The 21,662-nt window shown below is 47.3% G+C and overlaps 1 protein-coding gene across 1 annotated transcript in view; it reads left to right on the top strand.

The window, feature by feature from the left end:
• SNAP29 (synaptosome associated protein 29) overlaps positions 1-13,864 on the top strand; it is a 26,870-nt gene extending 13,006 nt beyond the window's left edge. The window contains exons 3-5 of the mRNA XM_032271322.1: positions 7,042-7,127; positions 9,429-9,527; positions 13,572-13,864. Coding sequence (XP_032127213.1) covers positions 7,042-7,127; positions 9,429-9,527; positions 13,572-13,729 — 343 coding nt within the window. The 3' untranslated portion in view covers positions 13,730-13,864. The remainder of the gene's footprint in view (positions 1-7,041; positions 7,128-9,428; positions 9,528-13,571) is intronic.
• The last annotated feature ends 7,798 nt before the right edge of the window (positions 13,865-21,662 follow it).

Here is a 21,662-nt window from a genome sequence, read left to right as displayed (position 1 = left end):
TTGGTATTTCAGATGATTGTGTCTGTTTTTATTATAAAAACAATGTGACCATATTACAATCTATACTATACCTACCACAACACAAAAACAGAAAATTTTATTTTTCTCCTTATTCAGTATTTTCATAGTTGTAATCCTAGTATTCTTTTGGTTTGGTCGCCTTTTTCTTCCATTTAACCCAGAAAAAATGTTTGCTATTATGTGATTACTCAGGTTCCCTAACCCTGAACCCACGTTTGATTTATTTATTTACTTATTTATTTTTGAGATGGAGTTTCGCTCCTCTTGCCAGGCTAGAGTGCAATGGCGCGATCTCGGCTCACTGCAATCCCCGCCCACTGCAACCTCTGCCTCTCAGGTTTAACCTTGTCTCCTGCCTCAGCCTTGCAAGTAGCTGGGACTACAGGTGTCCACCACCATGCCCAGCTAATTTTTGTATTTTTAATAGAGATGGGGTTTCACCATGTTGGCCAGGCTGGTCTCGAATTCCTGACTTCAGGTGATCCACCCGCCTTGGCCTCCTAAAGTGCTGGGATTACAGGCTTGAGGCACTAGGCCCAGCCTTTTTTTTTTTAATTTTTTTTTTTTTTTGAGGCAGAGTCTCACTCTGTTGCCCATGCTGGAGTGCGGTGGCTCCATCTCAGTTCACTGAAATCTCCGCTTCCTGGGTTCAAGCAACTCTCCTGCCTCAGCCTCCCGAGTAGCTGGGATTACAGACATGCATACCATGTCCGGCTAATTTTTGCATTTTTAGTAGAGACAGGGTTTATCCATGTTGGCCAGGCTGGTCTTGAACTCCTGACCTCAGATAATCAGCCCCCATCTCGGCCTCCCAAAGTGCTGGGATTATAGGCATGAGGCACCGTGCCCAGCCTCTCTCTTTGTTTTAATTCTATAATTTTATTTCTTTTTTAAGAGATGAGGTCTTGCTATGTTGGTCTTGAACTCCTGGCCTCAAGCAGTCCTCCCACCTTGGCCTCTCAAGTGCTGGGATTACAGGCATGAGCCACCATGCCTAACTGCAGAGCATTTTTTTTTTAGTGCATCACTAAGGTACAGTAAAAACGCACACATCTTAAGTGGAGAGCCAGTGAACGTGAACCTGTGTACACTAGTGTGGCCACCACCCAGATCAAGATGTAGGGTGTGGTAGGGAGGAAATTAGATAATTACTTCAAGCTCAGAGTGGGGCTTGGGAGAAACCAATGTCAGTAACAAAGCTGGTGGTGATAGCAGGAAGAACAGGCAGGTAAAGCCATCAAGACTTAGGGGGAGGGTCAGGCATGGTGGCTCATGCCTGTAATCCCAGCAGTTTGGGAGATTGAGGCAGGAGGATCACTTGAGCCCAGCTGAGCAACATGAAAAAACCTCGTCTCTACAAAAAACACAAAAGTGAGCCTGGGCATGGTGGCTCATGCCTGTAATCCCAGCACTTTGGAAGGCCAAGGTGGGTGGATCATTTGAGGTCAGGAGTTTGAGATCAGCCTGGCCAACATGGTAAAACCCCCTCTCTACTAAAAATGCAAAAATTAGTCAGGCATGATGGCACTTGCCTGTAGTCACAGCTACTTAGGAGGCTGAGGCAGGAGAATCCCTTAAGCCTGGGAGGCAGAGGTTGGAGTGAGCAAAGATTGCACCATTGCACCTCAGCCTGGGTAACAGAGTGAGACTCTGTCTCAGAAAAAAAAATCACACATAAAAATTAGCCGAACATGGTGGTACATGCCTGTGGTCCCAGCTACTCAGGAGGCCGAGGTGGACCTGAGCTTTTTGCATAGGTGGGAGCATCACCTGAACCCAGAGAGGTTGAAGCTGCAGTGAGCCATGATCGCATCAGTGTACTCCAGCTTGAGTGACATAGTGAGATCCTGTTTCAAAAAAACAAACAAAAAAAGACTTAGGGAGAGGAACCTGCAGAGTTGGCCCTGGGAACCTGCAGGCCTCAGTGAGTACCCTTGGGAGGCACTAGCTAAGGTTATAAGAGTTGGTTTGTTTTTTTGGCTCAGCCACAATCACCATTCCAGGTTTTCCAGTTCAACCATAATTTTAAGTATTTGTCATTTCCCTCCAATTGCAGTAGTTGTTTTTTTCAATATTCACATCAGAAAGTGTTTTATATCCTAATCTTTGGCTGCATTTAATTGCCATAAGAGAAGGTAGGATGTTCATTTGTTTTGGACTTACACATCCTCCATGTACAGACTCAGAGGCAGAGTAAGCCCTTGGAGGAGTGGGAAGCTGGCAAGTTTGTGTCTAGCACCCTTTCACACCCTTCCACATCCTGCATGCCTCTTCACAAAGGCTGCTTCTGGGGCTCTTGGAGGCCCCTACATCTCTGAACATAGCTATAAAAGCCATGAAAGTCCTGTGGCTCCAGGGGCAGTTTTGTTTTTTTTTTAAAGCATCTTGGAAACTCAAGGACTTCCCAACAGAGACTTCCCATCAGTGAAGCAGCCATAGTTATTTCAGTGAGATGGGCTTCAAGGTCCCCCAAAGTCATGTACCCTGCCCGGCCTTCTGCCCCTAGATAAGCCCCAATCACTTGTTAGCATTCTTGCCATCTCTTAGTAAATTCAAGAAAGCAAAACTTTCACCCACGTTCTGCAGTTCTGTGGGGGTAGTAGCTGCAGGAATGCAGTCTATCTGTTGGAAGATGTGGGGGAGGCAGACAGTCCACAGACAGTCCAGAGGAAAGGGAGGTTGGTCCTGGGAACAGAGGAAGGCAGCACAGAGGACCTGACCTTTTGCAGAGGGTGAAGGTTTTGAGGGAAACCGCCAGTTGAAGGAGGGGGTTGGTGCAGACATAAGTCAGTTAAAGCACAGGGGAAGCTGAGATGAAGGAAGTTGTTAGCCATTTCAAGGGCCTAGCAGGGCCAGGCGAGGTGGCCCATGCCTGTTATCCCAATATTTTAGAAGGCCAAGGTGGGATGATTACTTGGGGCCAGGAGTTCAAGACCAGCCTCGGAAACATAGTAAGATCCTGTCTGTACAAACATAAAAGTGTTTTGTTTTGTTTGGAGATGGAGTCTCGCTCTGTCATCCAGGCTAGAGTGCAGTGGTGCAATCTCTCCTCGCTTTATCCTCCATCTCCCAGGCTCAAGCAATCCTCCCACCTCTGCCTCCCAAGTAGCTGGGCCTACAGGCGTCACTACCGCGCACAGCTAATTTTCATATTTTTTGTAGAAACAAGGTCTCACTATGTCGCCCAGGCTGGTCTTGAACTCCTGGGCTCAACTGATCCTCCCACCTCAGCCTCCCAAAGTGCTGGGATTGCAGGTGTGAGCCATTGTGCCTGGCCCACTTAAAAGCTTTTAAAATAAGTTTCTCCTAATCAAACTTGTATTTAGTCATACATTTCCTGTGTACATCGTTATCTCACACAAACCATTTGGCCTTCTCTGAAGTTTTGTCTCTTGGGAAGCCCTGTTTGTCCTTGCTGACAGCTTTCCATGCTGCTTGTTCTCATTTCCACTTAAAGTTTATGCGTTCCTGTCACAGATTTAACTACCCCTAATTTGAAATTCTCTAACTTATGTAAGACTTGGTTTCTGACCAGGAACCACCTTCTTAAACTTCTCTCTCTCTCTTTTTTTTTTTTTTTTTTTGGGGGGGGATGGAGTTTTACTCTTGTTGCCCAGGCTGGAATGCAATGGCACGATCTCAGCTCACTGCAACCTCCGCCTCCCGGGTTCAAGCGATTCTCCTGCCTCAGCCTTCCAGGTAGCTGGGATTATGGGCGTATGCCACCATGCCTGGCTAATTTTGTATTTTTAATAGAGACAGGCCTTCACCATGTTGGTCAGGCTGGTCTCAAACTCCTGACCTCAGATAATCCGCCTGCCTCAGCCTCCCAAAGTGCTGGCATTACAGACATTACCCGGCTAACCTTCTCTACTTTCTTATCACTTGTCTCACTGTCCCTAGAAATTGGCTTTCTTGGCCGGGCTCAGTGGCTCACGCCTGTAATCCCAGCACTTTGAGAGTCCAGGGCGGGCGGATCACGAGGTCAAGAGATGGAAACCATCCTGGCCAACGTGGTGAAACCCCATCTCTTTTTTTTTTTTGAGACGGAGTTTCGCCCTTGTTACCCAGACTGGAGTGCATTGGCACAATCTTGGCTCATCGCAGCCTCCGCCTCCTGGGGTGAAACCCCATCTCTACTAAAAATACAAAAATTAGCTGGGCGTAGTGGCGTGGGCCTGTATTCCCAGCTACTCATGAGGCTGGGGCAGGAGAGTCACTTGAACTCGAGAGGTGGAGGTTGTGGTGAGCTGAGATCGCGCCACTGCACTCCAGCCTGACGACAGAGTGAGACTCTGTCTCAAAAAAAAAGGCAGTAGGAGAAACTGGGTTTCTGGGATACCTGGAGGGTGGGATATCAAGAGGGCATTTGTTGCTGGGCGTGGTGGCTCACGCCTGTAATCATAGGACGTTGGGAGGCTGAGGCAGGCAGATCTCCTGAGGTCAGAAGTTCAAGACCAGCCTGACCAACATGGAGAAACCCCATCTCTACTAAAAATACAAAATTAGCTGGGTGTGGTGGCACATGCCTGTAATCCCAGCTACTCAGGAGGCTGAGGCAGGAGAATTGCTTGAACCTGGGAGGTGGAGGTTGAAGTCAGCTTAGATCATCCCATTGCACTCCAGCCTGGGCAACAAGAACGAAACTCCATCTTTAGAGAAAAAAAAAAAAGAGGCCGTTTGTTTTGCCTGGATCGCTGGGAGTAGCACTGTGCAGGGGGAAGGCTAAAATTGCAGGTAACCATGGTTCCCAGCTTGGCTGGTGAAGTGGTCAGGCTGCTGTTGAGATGGAGAAGAGCAGGCTGTTGGAGAGGCACAGCTCCTAGCTGGAGGCACCTGCCACACCTTGGAGGGCTCAGCAGGATGAGATCGAAACCATCCTGGCCAACATGGTAAAACCCCATCTCTACTAAAAATAGAAAAATTAGGGCATCAGGCACAGTCTAAATGACTTTGAGTTGCCAGAGGTGTCCCTTTCTATAGCCAGTGTTAGGAAACTAGGCCATGGAGCAAAATCAAAGATATTTTATAGGGACTTATGTGATGAGAAAAAAACATATTTTCACAACTTTTTAGTGACAAATTCAAAATATAAAAACAGGAATAGGCTGGACACAGTGGCTCATGTCTGTAATCCCAGCACTTTTTGAGGCTGAGGCAGGAGGATCACTTCATTTCAAGAAGTTTAAGACCACCCTGGCCAACCTGGTAAGCCTCATTTCTACAAAAAGTTTTAAAAAATTAGACCCGGCACAGTGGGTCACACCCGTAATCCCAGCACTCTGGAAGGCCAAGGCAGGTGGCTCACTTGAGGTCAGGAGTTTGAGATCAGCTTGACCAATATGGTGAAACGCCATCTCTACTAAAAATACAAAACATTTGCTGGGCATGGTGCTGTGCATCTGTAATCCCAGCTACTCAGGAGGCTGAAGCAGAAGAATAGCTTGAACCCAGGAGATAGAGGTTATAGTAAGTCGAGATCGTGCCACTGCACTCCACCCTGGGTGACAGAGCAAGACTCTGTCTCAAAAAAAAAATTTTTTTTTTTTTAAATTGCCCAGGTGCGGTGACTCACACCTGTAATCACAGCACTTTGGGAGGCTGAGGTGGGCGGATCACCTGAGGTCAGGAGTTTGAGACCAGCCTGGCCAACATGGTGAAACCTCGTCTCTACTAAAAATACAAAAATTAGCTGGGCATGGTGGTGGGCCCCTGTAATCCCAGCTACCTGGGAGGCTGAGGAAGGAGAATCGCTTGAACTTGGGAAGTGGAGGCTGCAGTAAGCCAAGATCACACCACTGCACTCCAGCCTAGGTGACAGAGCGTGACTCTGTTTCAAAAAAAAAAAAAAAAAATTCACCAGGCAGGGTGGTGAGTGCTTGGTCTCAGCTACCTGGGAGGCTGAGATGGGAGGATCACTTGAGCCTAGGAGTTAGAGACTTCAGTGTTTGTGCTGCTGTACTCAAGGCTTGGTGACAGAGACCCTATCTCAAACAACAACAAAAACAGTAATAGTTGAATACAGTGTTTTGGTAATATAAGTGCACTAATGAGAAGAATGAAACCCCTGAGGTTCAAAGTTCATCGTCTGCGGTTCAGATAGTCACCTGTAAGTCCCTTCTTTGCTCATGGTCATATAAAAACAGGTGAAATTTTGTTATGTGTATTTTACCACAATAAAAATAACTTGAGGCTGGGCGCCGTGGCTCATGCCTGTAATTCCCAACACTTTGAGAGGCCAAGGTGGGTGGATCACTTGAGATCAGGAGTTCAAGACCAGCCTGGCCACGATGGTGAAACCCTGTCTCTACTAAAAATACAGAAATTAGCAGGACATGGTGGTATGTACCTGTAATCCCAGCTATTTGGGAGGCTAAGGCAGTTTCACTTGAACAAGAGGCAGAGGTTGCAGTGAGCCAAGATCATGCCACTGCACTCCAGCCTGGGCAACAAAGCAAGACTCCATCTCAAAAAAGGAAAAAAAAAAAAAGAACTGGGAAATAATCCAAAAACAAGAGGTGGGCCAGATGTGGTCGGCAGGTCATTCACTGTTTGCTGACTGTGGTCTAAAGTACCCGTTTGGTTGTTTCATGTGCTTTTCATCTGCCTGGTCCTAGGAATCCTGGTTTCTCTGAGAGAGTGGGGCCACCTAACTCAGTGCTACTCAATGCTGCAAGGTCTCACTGTGTTACCCAGGTCTCACACTCAAGGGCTCAGGCAATTCTCCCACCACAGTTTCCCAAAAGGCTGGGATTACAGACATGAGCCACCACACGTGCCTTAGCTGCCACACTTCTGACGCAGGTGTTATGTAAGGCAGGGATATTCGTAAGCTTCTTGCACAGCCAACTGTACTCCTGGGGGAAGCTGTTGAAATCCCTACTTTGGTCAGAAGGAGTTTTGCACAGAGGAAGCATTTGATTTTTAGCACACAGGCATTATGTGAAAAGATTGATAACACTGTCATAGGGGTTTTTCCTTTTTAAAATGTTTACTTTCTTTGTGAACTTTTATCCAAAGATTGAAAGAAGCCATAAGTACAAGTAAAGAACAGGAGGCAAAGTACCAGGCCAGTCACCCAAATCTTAGAAAGCTGGATGATACAGGTGAGTGGAGATCTGTGTGCACACCCACTTTTGAATTCTTGAGGGAGACCTCTAGGTTTGGCATTGGTCCTTGGGAGGCAGTGGCAACCTCTCTGGGGAGGTGGGCTGGGGCCCCAGCTGCTGGCATCACCCATGCTAGCCGAACGGCCTTAGGGACCCAGCATGCTGTCGGGGACCTGGGGGTGTGCATTATGGTGGGGTACCTCCCTCTTTCTCTCCCTCCATACAGGGGAGAATAAGAAAGTGGGGACTTGCATTTGATTGAAAATGAGCCTGCCCAGCTGTGCAAGGTAGCACATGCCTGTAATCCCAGCACTTTGGGAGGCCAAGGCAGATGGGTCACCTGAGGTCAGGAGTTTACAACTAGCCTGACTAACATGGTAAAATCCCATCTCTACTAAATACAAAAAAATTAGGTGGGCATGATGGCACATGCCTGTAATCCAAGCCACCCGGGAGGCTGAGACAGGAGAATCACTTGTACCTGGGAGGCGGAGGTTGCAGTGAGCCGAGATTGCGCCATTGGACTCCAGCCTAGGCAACAAGAGTGAAACTCCATCTCAAAAAAAAGAAAAGAAAATGAGCCTGCCCATCATCGGTTCCTGCCTTGTGTTGCTCTGAGTTGTTCCAGCTGTTCCAGCAGTAAAAACCCCTTTGGTAGATAGAATAATGGTCCCCCCAAAAGTTGTCCACTTCCTAATCCCCGATCCCGTGAGTGTGTTAGGTTATATGGCAAAGGGGGAATTACAGTTGCAGATGGAGTTATAACCGCTAATCAATAAGATGGGGAGATTATCCTATGTTGTCCAGTTGGGTCCATTGTCATCACAAAGGTCCCTTTTAAGTGAAAAGGGAAACAGAAGAGAGAGTGGCAGAGTCAGCGATCTGAAGATGCTGCTGGTCTTAAAGATGGAGACAGGGGCCACTTGCCAAGGTACACAGGTGAACTCCAGAAACTGCAAAAGGTAAGGAATTAGATTCTTCCCAAGAGCCCCAGAAGGAGTGCAACCCTGAGGACACCCTGACTCAGCCCAGTGAGACCCATGTTGGACTTCCATCCCCCAGAACCGAAAGACAAGTTTGTGGTCATTTGTCACAACATCAGTGGGGGACTAATACAGCCTTCAGCCCAGGCAAGAGGAGCAGCAGCCACATGGACAAGGTGTGCAAGACAGTGAGGGTTGATCGAATCATCCCACTGGTATCAAGTGATAAGCCCAGAAACATTCCTTATCTGAAAAGGAATTTAAGACTCCTGGGGCCTCCTCCAAAGGCCCCCCAAAAGCCAGGTACATTGAAATTGGTGCTGGAAACCAAAGGGTTACTGTGCTGCCTTCAAGAAGACAACACACCTTGGAAACTCTGGAACCTACTATGGTTGTGGTTGATGCAGCTGAGGAGAGACCAGATGGAGGAAGAGCTGGGAGCAGGAGAGACTGACATCATCAGCACAGTTCAGTCTGGAAATGCAAGTGGAGGAAGTGAGTGTAAATTGAAAGGCAAGGGCTGGGAAAACCCGCCTCATACCCTGGAGAAGTGGCACAGGACACTTCACCCAAGACACAATTTTAAGGAATTAAAGAGAGTTTTCATTTGTGTGGTATATATTAACTTGAAAGACTGAAAAAAAAAATTGACACAGTTTGCAGAATGGTTTCAGTTGGTTGATGCTGGAGGAAATATGCAAAGTCTAGAAAGTGACATTTCCCTAAGAGATAACTGGAATGACAGGGCTTTTCTGTGTGCATTTAGAAACTAAAGTTCATTCAAGCTGAGAAAGATAATTTTAGAAAAGAAGAAACTGAAGTTCAAGGAAGATTTCTTGGGGAAAATGTGCATTAACATTTCTTTTTTGCTTGTTTCAAGTGTAAAGATAGCGTAGAAATAAATTTTAGAAAAAAACAAAATTACCCATACTTCCATTTCTATAACCTAACAATTAGTATTTTTAGACCTTGTCCACAGCCTATGTAGTTTTGTGTTATTGCAGTTCCACTGGTATATCGTCACTTGTGTGACTTTTTCCTGAGCTTGTGCACCAGCGTCTGAGTAGGTGACCCTTAGGTTGAAGGTCTTCAATCTCCCAAGGACTGAGGGAGAGCAGGACCCTCCCTTGCCCCGTGGAAGTGTCTCTCCTGGCCCATGAGCCTGCCCCGTGCTCCTCCATCCCTCTGGATGGCCTCAGAACCAACCCCCTCATTCCTTCCACCCATTTTTCAGATGAAATTGTTTTGGGTATATGAAACAGCATTTGAAGAAATGTCAAGTAAGTGTTCTCATGGTGTTTACTTCTAAACTTAGACCCTATACCCAGAGGGGCTGGTTCTGCTGTGAGTACTGATGCTTACCCGAAGAACCCACACCTTCGAGCCTATCACCAGAAGATCGACAGCAACCTAGGTAAGACTGAGCACTGTACCCGCTTCTGTAAGCCACTGTCCTTTAGGCAGCTCACACCAAGCACAGCCCCTGCATCAGGAGCCTACAGCTTTAGCTCCGTCACCACACATCACATCCCACACTAAGCCAGATCCATTTTGCCACTTCACTGTCTCTGGAATCTGTCCACTTCTCACTATTTCCTACTTCCAGCCCAACTTAGCCGTCCCTACCTCTCACTTTCATGACAGCGCCCAGGGACCCAGGAGTCCCTGAGAGGCCATCGAGTGTAGCCTGGACGTGACCGCTCACTCCATTTTTCCCATTGGCCACTCAGAGCCCCGTTTTCCTCCTCTGTGAAACGGGCTGCCTCTGAGAACAATGGACAGTTACCCGAGCCAGAAAGTGCCTGGCATGGTAAGAGTTAGCACTAGTGTTGCAATTGGCACTTTGGCGACATGACCTTCAGCATGATGTTTCAAAACAGAATGGGGTGCAGGGGGCTGGGCACGGTGGCTCACGCTTGTAATCCCAGCACTTTGGGAGGCCAAGGCGGGTGAGGTCAGGAGTTCAAGATCAGCCTGACCAACATGTGAAACCCCATCTCTACTAAAAAGACAGACATTAGCTGGGTGTGGTGGCAGGTGCCTGTAATCCCAGCTACTCGAGAGGCTGAGGCAGGAGAATCGCTTGAGCCTGGGAGGTGTAGGTTGCAGTGAGCCGAGATTGCACCATTGCACTCTGGCCTGGACAACAAGAGTGAAACTTCGTCTCAAAAAAAAAAAAGGAGTGAGGGGGTATATTCTTCCAGAACTCTCTCATGGAACCCACACACACTCACAGTGCAGTCCAGGCTCTCTCTGCCTGCCCTGGTACCTTCTGCCTTCATCACCTGCAAGCTCGTGTGAGATTTCTGATATAAGTTCTTTCTGCCTCGTGACCCCTATCTGCCTGGAGTGGCCTCCTCCAACTCTCTGCAGGTTGGCTCCTTCTCCTGTCAGTCTTGCATTAGTGTGGCCTCCTCTCCCCATCTCTTGGGGCCCTTGTGTTTCTAGGGGGCTGTCCTGGTCATTTGTGATTATGTATCTGCTGGTTTGCCTGCTGTCTTCCCAACCAGACTGCAGATTCCAGGCAGCATGGGAGTGTTTCCATTTTGTCACTACTTTGTACCTGGGGCCCAGCAGGCAAGCACTTAGTGATTATTTTGTTTTTTGTTTTGTTGTTCCTGGTGTTTTGTTTTGTTTTTGAGATGGAGTTTTGCTCTTGTTGCCCAGGCTGGAGTGCAATGGTGGAATCTAGCTCACAGCAACCTCCACCTCCCGGGTTCAAGCGATTTTCCTGCCTCAGCCTCCCAAGCAGCTGGGATTACAGGCATGTGCCACCACGCCCAGCTCATTTTGTATTTTTAGTAGAGACAGGGTTTCTCCGTGTTGGTCAGGCTGGTCTCAAAATCCCGACCTCAGGCCCACCTTGGCCTCCCAAAGTGCTGGGACTGTAGGCATGAGCCATCAGACCCGGCCAGTGGATTATTTTTTGAATGGAGAAGTCAGTTATTTGAAGTTCAAGTAGGTACTGGCCTGTGGGAAGTTCCGTGTCTTTGTTCTAGGTAGTGTCTCAGACTTGCTGCCTCCTCTTACCGCAGCTCCATGAACAGAAATCTCCCCCATGGTGACCTGGGTCACCCTGTCAGTCTCCCAGCCCCTGTTTGGAGCTGGCAAAGTGAAGGGGAGAAATAATAAGATTCCCCTCTCTCCCTCTGCCCACTGCCGTAAAGATATCTAGAGGGAGGCAAAACTGAAACCCATGAAGATGCACGTGGAGTGTCTGCACGCAGCCTTGCTCCTGCTCACTCTCTGGGAAGCCCCAGACAGCTGCCTCCTCATTCTATTTCCTGGACTCTGTTCTCCAGAGCGAAAGACTTCGCCGAGGTAGAAGGTGTGTCTGCCCAGATCTGACTACTCCAGAGAAACCCAGAGAGGCTTGAAAGCCCTTTGTCCTTCACCAGGAGAAAGGGAGTGGTTAGAGCAGGTGGTGTGGTTGGTGCCTGATGGCAGGAAGTGGGAGAAGGGACACTGATGAAGGATACTGAATTCCAGGAGACAGGACAAAGTGCTAAGTACTGCCCGCCACAAGGGGTCTGAGGGTGCACAGTTGGCACTATGGACTTGCAGCTGGGCAGGTCCTGGCAGGACGAAGTCTAGAGCAGGAGGTAGGCCAGGGCAGAAGGGCGGGTGGCTGGTTCGGAGCTTGGCCCTCCAGCGGCTGACACAGGCCAGGCCAGCCACTCTGGTGGGGCACGGGGTGTTGCCTTTGCTCACACTCTTCCCGTCTTAACACACCCTCCCTGCTATTTCTAGAACTCAGGCAGGCTCTCAACTCCAGTGCCCTTGCCTGGTTGCTTTACATTGTCACACATTTTATCTTAGCCTCACTGTTTGCTTATCCTTTGCTGCCCTGGCTGCCAGTGAGCTTCCTCCTGAGGTCCGAGGCAACCACAGGCTCTACTCCATGGAGCATGAGGCCATGAGTTTCAGTAAGCTCCAGAAGCAAAGAGCTGAAGACTATCTTTTTTTTTTTTTTTTTTTCAATTTTTAAAATTATATTATTTTTCTCTTTCTTTTCTTTTTTATTGTTGCTTAGGCCGGTCTCCAACTCCTGGGCTCAAGCAATCCTCCCACCTTGGCCTCCCAGAGTACTGGGATTACAGGCATGAGCCACTGTGCCTGACTTGAAGATTATCTTTTTTTTTTGAGACGGAGTTTTGCTGTTGTTACCCAGACTGGAGTGCAATGGCACCATCTCGGCTCACCGCAACCTCCGCCTCCTGGGTTCAAGCAATTCTCCTGCCTCAGCCTCCCGAGTAGCTGGGACTACAGGCACACACCACCATGCCCAGCTAATTTTTGTATGTTTAGTAGAGACGGGGTTTCACCTTGTTGACCAGGATGGTCTTGATCTCTTGACCTCGTGATCCACCCGCCTCGGCCTCCCAAAGTGCTGGGATTATAGGCGTGAGCCACCTCACCCAGCCGAAGATTATCTTTTTATTTTTTTATTTTTTTTTGAGACAGAGTTTCACTCTGTCACCCAGGCTGGAGTGCAGTGGTCCAGTCTCAGCTCACTGAAGGCTCTACCACCCAGGTTCAAGCAATTCTCACGCCTTATCCTCCCAAGTAGCTGGGATTACTGTCATTTTTAGTAGAGATGAGGTTTCACCATGTTGGCCAGGCTGGTCTCAAACTCCTGACCTCAAGTGATCTGCCCGCCTCAGCCTCCCAAAGTGCTGGAATTACAGGCATGAGCCACCGCACCTGGCCTATCTTTTTATTTTATTTTTTGAGATGGACTCTTGCTCTGTTGTCTAGGCTGGAGGGCAGTGCGTTGATTTCAGCTCACTGCAACTTTCTCCTCCCAGATTCAAGTGATTCTCCTGCCTCAGCCTCCTGGGTAGCTGGGAATACAGGCATGTACTACCACACGCAGCTAATTTTTGTATTTTTTAATAAAGACAGGGTTTCACCATTGTTGGCCAGGCTGGTCTCAAACTCCCGATGTCACGCAGTCCACCCACTGGGGCCTCCCAAAGTGTGAGGATTACAGGTGTGAGCTACCGCATGCAGCCCGAAGACTACCTTTTTAAAAAAACTCATTTCACTCAGATTTGTGGTGCCAGTGCTGGGCATTTGTATATCCTGATCTTTTTTCGCTTAGTGTTTTATATTTAATCTTGCAAATAAGAAGGCTTACAAAGCACCACCTCTTCTCCCTCCCCTCTGGCTCTTTCCTGGTTGCTGTTCTTAGTAAAAAGACAGAAAGCAGCCCTGGACATGTCTCCCTACCCCAGTGTGCACAAATACACACAGTCAACAAACCTGGGAAAAAGGCATTTCTCTTTACCCTGATATAATCAGTTAAGTCAAGACTCATCTCTGCAGTAAGTGCAGTCCCACCAGGCGACAGAGATTCCTCGGCATGTCTCTCCTCCTTACCCACACCATCAGGAAGCATTTGCAGGTGCCGTGATTGTATTTGCTCAGGCCTGCGTGTCATTTCCTTCCCCCACAGATGAGCTGTCCATGGGACTGGGCCGTTTGAAGGACATAGCCCTGGGGATCCAGACGGAAATTGAGGAGCAAGATGACATTCTTGACCGGCTGACAACCAAAGTGGACAAGTTAGATGTCAACATAAAAAGTACAGAAAGAAAAGTTCGACAACTCTGAAGACAGATGGATTTCCACTCTGTTGTGATGAAAAAGATTTGAAAGGTCTTTTTTTGAACTTCCAAGGAATTTCATTTACTATTTTAGTATGTAAATTAATGTGTGTTTGCAAATGTTAGAGTAGAGCTTAAGACATTTTGCGGGAAAAAAAAAAAAAAAAAGAAAAGAAAAAAAAGACATTTTGCGGTTATAAGGAAGTGTTTGTTCCACATTTTTCTAGGGTTAATACCTCGCCAAGTTCTTCCAGCAAAATGCTTAGAGTTTTAGTCTGAGCACAATAGCCTGGCCCTGCATATCTTGGGCATTTGATTACCAGATGGAAATAAGAGTTGCATTTCTCACTTTAATGAGCGTATGGAAAGATGCAGACAGAATTTCAGTCTTGCAGCCACGAGCCTCTATTTCTTATTCCTAAGCCTTACCATGAGTCAGAGTGTGAAGGGGGCATGTGAGCCAGTCATTTGGTAGAGGAAGGTCCTTCCCACACCTTTGTTTAGGAGTCATTATTCACACACATGTACACATACGCAGTCACACACACACACACACACACACACACACACACACTCTCCAAACACATCTTATTCTTTCATCTCCTGGAAAGGATCAGTATTAGAATGGGAAATGGAGTGTGTTATGTTCTTTGCTCTTTTGTTGGCAGATGTCCCCACTTCCCTCCAGCCCCCCATCCTTGGCATGCATGTTAGTAGAGACCAGTGCTACTCACTGTGACTCCTGGAAATGTGCAGGGAATTGGCTGAGCCCCTCTTCCCCATGTGCTCTCATCTGGAACTCTCCTTCTGTGATTGGGAACAGTTCTTCCACTGGCTCGAGGCTGCCAGGCTGACCGGCAGGGGCAACCAAAAGAGTGTGTGAGAATGGATGTGGCTGTGCAGTGGTCTTCCTCCACCCCTCTGAGAATCACCATTAGTCAGGCCTCAGTAGGACAAAATGTTTATTTAGTACCTGGGGTGTCCTGACCTGTCCAGCACTCCCACCCACTCTTCTGCACTTCCTGCAAGGTAACTTGAATCATCACTTATTTCTCTGCCACCCAGTTTTAGGACTGGAACTCTATAAATGATGCTGACTTTGTAAAGAAGGATTTGGCTAAGGGGGAAAAAGGCCCAGATACCATTTTAACTGGCCCAGTTCATTTTCTCCTACCATTTTACAAAAGGAATCATTTAGAAACATCAATTAAAACTAATTTCTTTGTGTTAGTACATACAACAAAATAGTTGGAGCCACAGGCCCTTGTCTTTTTAAAAACCAAAATATTTTAAAGATGGCGAAAGTGATTGATTTTAATAATGAGATACATCACTGTTAAAAATAACAGCGGCTTTGACCTTAAAACATGGTACTGGCCCATGTGACCTGTGCCATTTCCCAGTACTTTCCTCTACAGTCTGCAGCCTATAAACAGTGGTGCTTCAAAGCAAAGGAGACCTCTGTAAGTGCTGCAACAGCACATTCGTTTTTATGTAGCAATTTGTTTATAAAAGTTTTCATCCCAGGCCAGGTGTGGTGCCTCACACCTGTAATCCCAGCACTTTGGGAGGCCAAAGTGGGTGGATCAGGAGTTCAGGACCAGCCTGGCCAAGATGGTGAAACCCTGTCTCTACTAAAAATACAAAAATTAGCCAGGCGTGGTGGCGGGTGCCTGAAATCCCAGCTACTTGGGAGGCTGAGGCAGAGAAGTGGTTGAATCCATTAGCCAAGATCGTGCCACTGCACTCCAGCCTGGGCGATGGGGTGAGACTCCATCTCAAATAAGTAAGTGAATAAACAAATAAAGTTTCCATCCCATAATGCATGACCTTCCTAAAAATATCCACAGCCTCTATAGGCAAGCAGAGCTTTCTGTGCTACTAACCGGTCACATTCCAGCCACCTCAGGGATTCTGATCCATGTCATTAACAACCATCCCAGGGTGTGAAGGCTTGGTTAAAGCTTATCAAACTAGACATTTGCTTATTAGATGAGCTCGGCATTATTATTCTCTCAACTGGTAAGAGGGAAATTTTAAACATAACACTTAAACAAAACTATTTCATGAGGCTTTCAGCAAAAAGGCTGCTCAAAAGCACGAATCCAGGATGCAGAGCAAAAGGCTTTTGTGCATAGTTCACTTATTGTAATTGTTTCCGGTTCTTCCATGTATGTCATAACTGTTTCTCTTTATCACCATCAGGCATAGACTCGTGGAGATTAGTCATTATACCTCAGACCTAAGCTAATTATTTAAAATAGATACACGTAAAGGCCACTGTCTACAGACATTCTTGGCAGCCTTCCACTTGCATAATGAAATTAGTGATTCAACTGACTTGAAGCATAGTAATATCTTATTTTATGCACCTTCCCTGTCTTTTGCTGGACTGATGAAGCCAGTCACTCACCCTTCTCTGGTTTTTTTTTTTTTCACCCCAAGTATATGGAAGGAGAGTTGCCTTCACTTTTCTAGAAATTTGTCTTCCTCTGACATATTAGGTGGCCTCATTTTGTCCTGTTCTTATTCAGACCTTCCTGTTCTACGGCCTGTGCTGAGGGACTGTCCCTAAGCTACAGGACTGCCACCTGGTCCTTTCTGCCACGCCTTCCCCACTGCCATGCCCAGGAAGGCCTGGTTGCTGTTGCTACGTTATAAATGAGTCGCTTGCATTTTCACAGAGAATGAAGGAAGACATAAGACAGCTCCAGAATCTTTTCACATGATGATTGGGATCAACAAAAAAATGCTACCCTCTAGACTAGACACATCTCATGGAGACAAGCAAAGGTGCTAAGGCTGGGGTGACTGGATGGAATTTGGAACTGCAGATGAAACCAGTTAATTCATCCTTCTTGCCAGATGGGGTCTGTAAGACAGATTTTGATTTCCACAGTTGAGCTGGAAACAAACTGTGCCTTCAAAAAAAAAAAAAAAGTGGTATTTCTAACTTAAGGTTGATTATATGTTAAGTGTACTACTAACTTAAAAAATAGTGCACTCTCAAGGAAGTTTTCTAACATCTAATAATTTGTAACTTGGGGGAGTTGCCTTGTGGATGTCTTTTTTGCATTCTGTAGGAAAGGAAACCTGGATTTAACTGAGGTTGCAAGAAATAAAAGTGTCAGTGAATTTAAATTTCTCTAGCCTCTTTTTGTGAATATGTAATTTTAATTGTACACTACACTAATTTAATAATCTTATACTTTGCCCACATAAGCCTTTTCTACAGAATTTTTAAAGTTAAAATGTTGTTGAGCATCTTTAGCTCTGATGAATGTGATGTCTTGTGTACAAAATGATGAGCTAGGGTCAGTGCATGGTGGCTCACGCCAATAATCTCAGTGGTTTGGGAAGCCGAGGTGGGAGAATCACTTGAGGCCAGGAGTTTAAGACTAGTCTGAACAACGTAGTGAGACCTCATCTCTACAAAAAATTTAAAAAAATACCTGGGCCTCTAGTCATAGCTACTTTGGAGGCTAAGGTGGGAGAATTGCTTAAGCTCAGGAATTTGAGGCTGCAGTGAGCTATGATCATACCACTGCACTCCAGCTTGGGCAACAGAGTGTGACCCTGTCTCTAAAAAATAATAAACGAAATGATGAGCTAAGTTCAAGACCAGCCTGGCCAACATGGTGAAACCCCCTCTCTATTAAAAATATAAAAATTGGCCGGGCGCGGTGGCTCACACCTGTAATCCCAGCACTTTGGGAGGCCGAGGCAGGTGGATCACGAGGTCAAAAGATCGAGACCATCCTGGTCAACATGGTGAAACCCTGTCTCTACTAAAAAAAAAATACAAAAAATTAGCTGGGCATGGTGGTGCGTGCCCGTAATCCCAGCTACTCAGGAGGCTGAGGCAGGAGAATTGCCTGAACCCAGGAGGTGGAGGTTGCGGTGAGCCGAGATTGCGCCATTGCACTCCAGCCTGGGTAACATGAGTGAAACTCTGTCTCAAAAAAATATATATATATAAATTGGCTGGGCGTGGTGGCTCATGCCTGTAATCCCCAAGCACTTTGGAGGCCAAGGAGGGCGGATCACCTGAGGTCGGGAGTTCAAGACCAGCCTGACCAACATGGTGAAACCCCATCTTAAAAAAAAAAAAATAATGTATACATATATATATAAATTAGCCAGGAATAGTGGCATGCGCCTGTTAGTCCCAGCTACTCAGGAGACTAAGGCACGAGAACAACTTGAACCCCAGAGGTGGAGGCTGCAGTGAGCCAAGATTGCACGACTGCACTCCAGCCTGGGCAACAGAGCAAAATTCCATCTCAAAAAAAAAAATTGAGCCAGCCATTAAAAGTGCTCATTGGCTGGGCGCAGTGGCTCACACCTATAATCCCAGCACTTTGGGAGGCCGAGGTGAGTGGATCACAAGGTTAAGAGATCGAGACCGGCCGGGCGCGGTGACTCACGCTGTAATCCCAGCACTTTGGGAGGCCGAGGCGGGTGGATCATGAGGTCAAGAGATCGAGACCATCCTGGTCAACATGGTGAAACCCCGTCTCTACTAAAAATACAAAAAATCAGCTGGGCATGGTGGCGCATGGCTGTAATCCCAGCTACTCAGGAGGCTGAGGCAGGAGAATTGCCTGAACCCAGGAGGCGGAGGTTGCGGTGAGCCGAGATCGCGCCATTGCACTCCAGCCTGGGCAACAAGAGCGAAACTCCATCTCAAAAAAAAAAAAGAAAAGAAAAGAAAAAAGAGATCGAGACCATCCTGGTCAACATGGTGAAACCCCGTCTCTACTAAAAATACAAAAATTAGCCGGGTGTTGTAGCAGGCACCTGTAATCCCAGCTACTCGGGAGGCTGAGGCAGGAGAATTGCTTGAACCCAGGAGGCGGAGGTTTCGGTGAGCCAAGATTGCACCATTGCACTCCAGCCTGAGTAACGAGAGAAACTCCGTCTCAAAAAAAAAAAAAAAAAGTGCTCATTATGTGGGGATGGGATGAGGTCTTTAGTTAGAAGTCTGTTTCAGAAAGCACTTTTCCTCCATGCCTTCAACCCAACTAATGACCATATTCCTTCAAATTTTATGAACCACCATCCATCCTGAAACCTTCTCATCAGTTTTCCAGTCTGTCTCCTACCTCCCCACCTGCTTTGCAGCACTGTCTAGACCAGGGCTCAGCAAATTTCTCTCAAGGGCCAGAAAGTTAGCGTTTTAGGCTTGCAGGCCAAACCGTGTCTGTTGCAACTGCTCAGCTCTGCCATTGTTGCATAAAAGCAGCCAAGGTCTGAGCATGGTGGCTCATGCCTGTAATCCCTGTACATTGGGAGGCTGAGGCAGGTGGATCACCTGAGGTCAGGAGTTCAAGACCAGTCTGACCAACACGGTGAAATTTTTGTCCTAAAAATACAAAACAGCCGGGCATGGTTGTGCATGCCTGTAATCCCAGCTGCTTGGGAGGCTGAGGCTGGAGAATCTCTTGAATCCAGGAGATGGAGGTTGTATTGAGCCAGGATCACGCCATTGCACTCCAGCCTGGGCAACAAGAGTGAAACTCCCATCTCAAAAAAAAAAAAAAAAAGAAAACAGGCCAGGCACAGTGGCCTCCTGTAATCCCAGCACTTTGGGAGGCCGAGGCAGGCAGATCATCTGAGTTCAGGAGTTCAAGACCAGCCTGGCTAACATGGTGAAACCCCGCCTCTACTAAAAAATACAAAAATTACACACACACACAAATACAAAAGTGAACCTGGGTGACTCATGCCTGTAATGCTAGTGCTTTGGGAGGCCGAGGTAGGGGGATCATGGATCACCTACGGTCAGAAGTTTGTGACCAACTTAGCAAACATGGCAAAACCCCCGTCTCTAGTAAAAAATACAAAAATTAGCCGGGCATGGTGGTGGGTGCCTGTAATCCCAGCTACTACAGGGGCTGAGGCAGGAGAATGGCTTGAACCCAGTGGCAGAGATTGCAGTGAGCCAAGATCACTTCACTCCAGCCTGGGCGAAAGAGTGAAACTCCATCTCAAAAAAATAGATAAAATGAAAATAAAAATGGCCGGGCGTGGTGGCTCACGCCTGTAATCCAAGTACTTTGGAGGCCAAGGAGGGCGGATCACCTGAGGTCGGGAGTTCAAGACCAGCCTGACCAACATGGTGAAACCCCATCTTAAAAATAAATAAATAAATAAATAAAAATTTTAAAAATGAAAATAAAAATACAGACTGGGCGCGGTGGTTCCCAGCATTTTGGGAGGCCTAGACAGGTGGTTCACCTGAGGTCAGGTGTTGGAGACCCGTCTGGCCAACATGGTGAAACTCTGTCTCTACTAAAAATACAAAAATTAGTCGGGCGTTGTATCAGGCACCTGTAATCCCAGCTACCCGGGAGGGTGAGGCAGGAGAATTGCTTGAACCCGGAAGGAGGAGGTTGCAGTGACCCGAGGTTGCGCCACTGCATTCCAGCCTGAGCAACAGAGCAAGACTCCAACTCAAAAAAAAAATAAAAAATGAAATACAAAGATTAAGGCCGGGCGCGGTGGCTCAAGCCTGTAATCCCAGCACTTTGGGAGGCCGAGGCGGGTGGATCACGAGGTCAAGAGATCGAGACCATCCTGGTCAGCATGGTGAAACCCCGTCTCTACTAAAAATACAAAAAATTAGCTGGGCATGGTGGCACGGCCTGTAATCCCAGCTACTCAGGAGGCTGAGGCAGGAGAATTGCCTGAACCCAGGAGGCGGAGGTTGCGGTGAGCCGAGATCGCGCCATTGCACTCCAGCCTGGGTAACAGAGTGAAACTCCATCTCAAAAAAAAAAAAAAAAAAAGAAATACAAAGATTAGCCAGCCATGGTAGTGGGCACCTGAAATTCCAGCTAGTTGGGAGGCTGAAGCAGGAGAATCACTTGAACCCAGGAGGCAGAGGTCGAAGTGAGCCAGGATTGTACCATTGCACTCCAGCCTGGGTGACAAAAGCAAAAACTCTGTGTCAAAAAAAAAAAAGAAAAGAAAATTAATATTAAATGTGACCATGGTGAAGTACTTGCATATAACCTATGTACATCCTCCTGTATACTTTTTGTTGTTCGTTTTGTTTTTGAGCCAGAGTCTTGATCTGTCACCCAGGCTGGAGTGCAGTGGCTCAATCTCAGCTCACTGCCACCTCTGCCTCCCGGGGTTCAAGCGATTCTTGTGCCTGAGCCTCCCGAGCCACTGGAACTAGGGGCAGGCACCATCACGCCTAGCTTTTTGTATTTGTAGTAGAGATGGGGTTTCACCATGTTGGCCAGGCTGGTCTCGAACTCCTAACTTCAGGTGATACGCCTGTCTCAGCCTCACAAATTACTGGGATTACAGGCATGAGCCACTGCACCTGGGTATATATATCCGCCTCAGCCTCCTAAGTAACTGAGGTTATAAGCATGTGCCACCACACCCAGCTGATTTTTTTTTTGAAACAGAGTCTCACTCAGTCACCCGGGCTGGAGTGCAGTGGCGTGATCTCGGCTCACCACAACCTCCACCTCCCAGGTTCAAGCCATTCTCCTTCTTCAGCCTCCCAAGTAGCTGGGATTACAGGCATGCACCACCATGTCTGGCTAATTTTTTGTATTTTTAGTAGAGATGGGGTTTCTCCATCCCAGCTGATTTTTCTATTTTTTGTAGAGATGGAGTTGGCCGGGCTGCCCTGAAATTCCTGAGCTCAAGTGATCAGCCCGTCTGGGCCTCCCAAAGTGCTGGGATTATAGGCGTGAACCACTGCGCCCAGTCTAGAAATTTATTTTCTCACAGTTCTAGAGAAACCAAAGTGTTGGTTCCTTCTGAGAGTGGTGAGGGAAAGATCTGTTCTGGGTCTCTCCCTAGCTTGTAAAGGGCAGTCTTCTCCCTGTATCTTCACATCATTTTTTTTTTTTTTTGAGACGGAGTTTCACTCTTGTTGCCGAGGCTGGAGTGCAATGGCACGATCTCGGCTCACC

The sequence above is a fragment of the Sapajus apella genome, unplaced genomic scaffold, assembly GCF_009761245.1.
Source record: "Sapajus apella isolate SASKATOON/1434 unplaced genomic scaffold, GSC_monkey_1.0 scaffold229, whole genome shotgun sequence".
In the NCBI taxonomy this organism is placed as follows: Eukaryota; Metazoa; Chordata; class Mammalia; order Primates; family Cebidae; genus Sapajus; species Sapajus apella.
The sequence above is the reverse complement of the archived record's forward strand: the minus strand, read 5'-3'. Positions and strand labels throughout refer to the sequence as shown.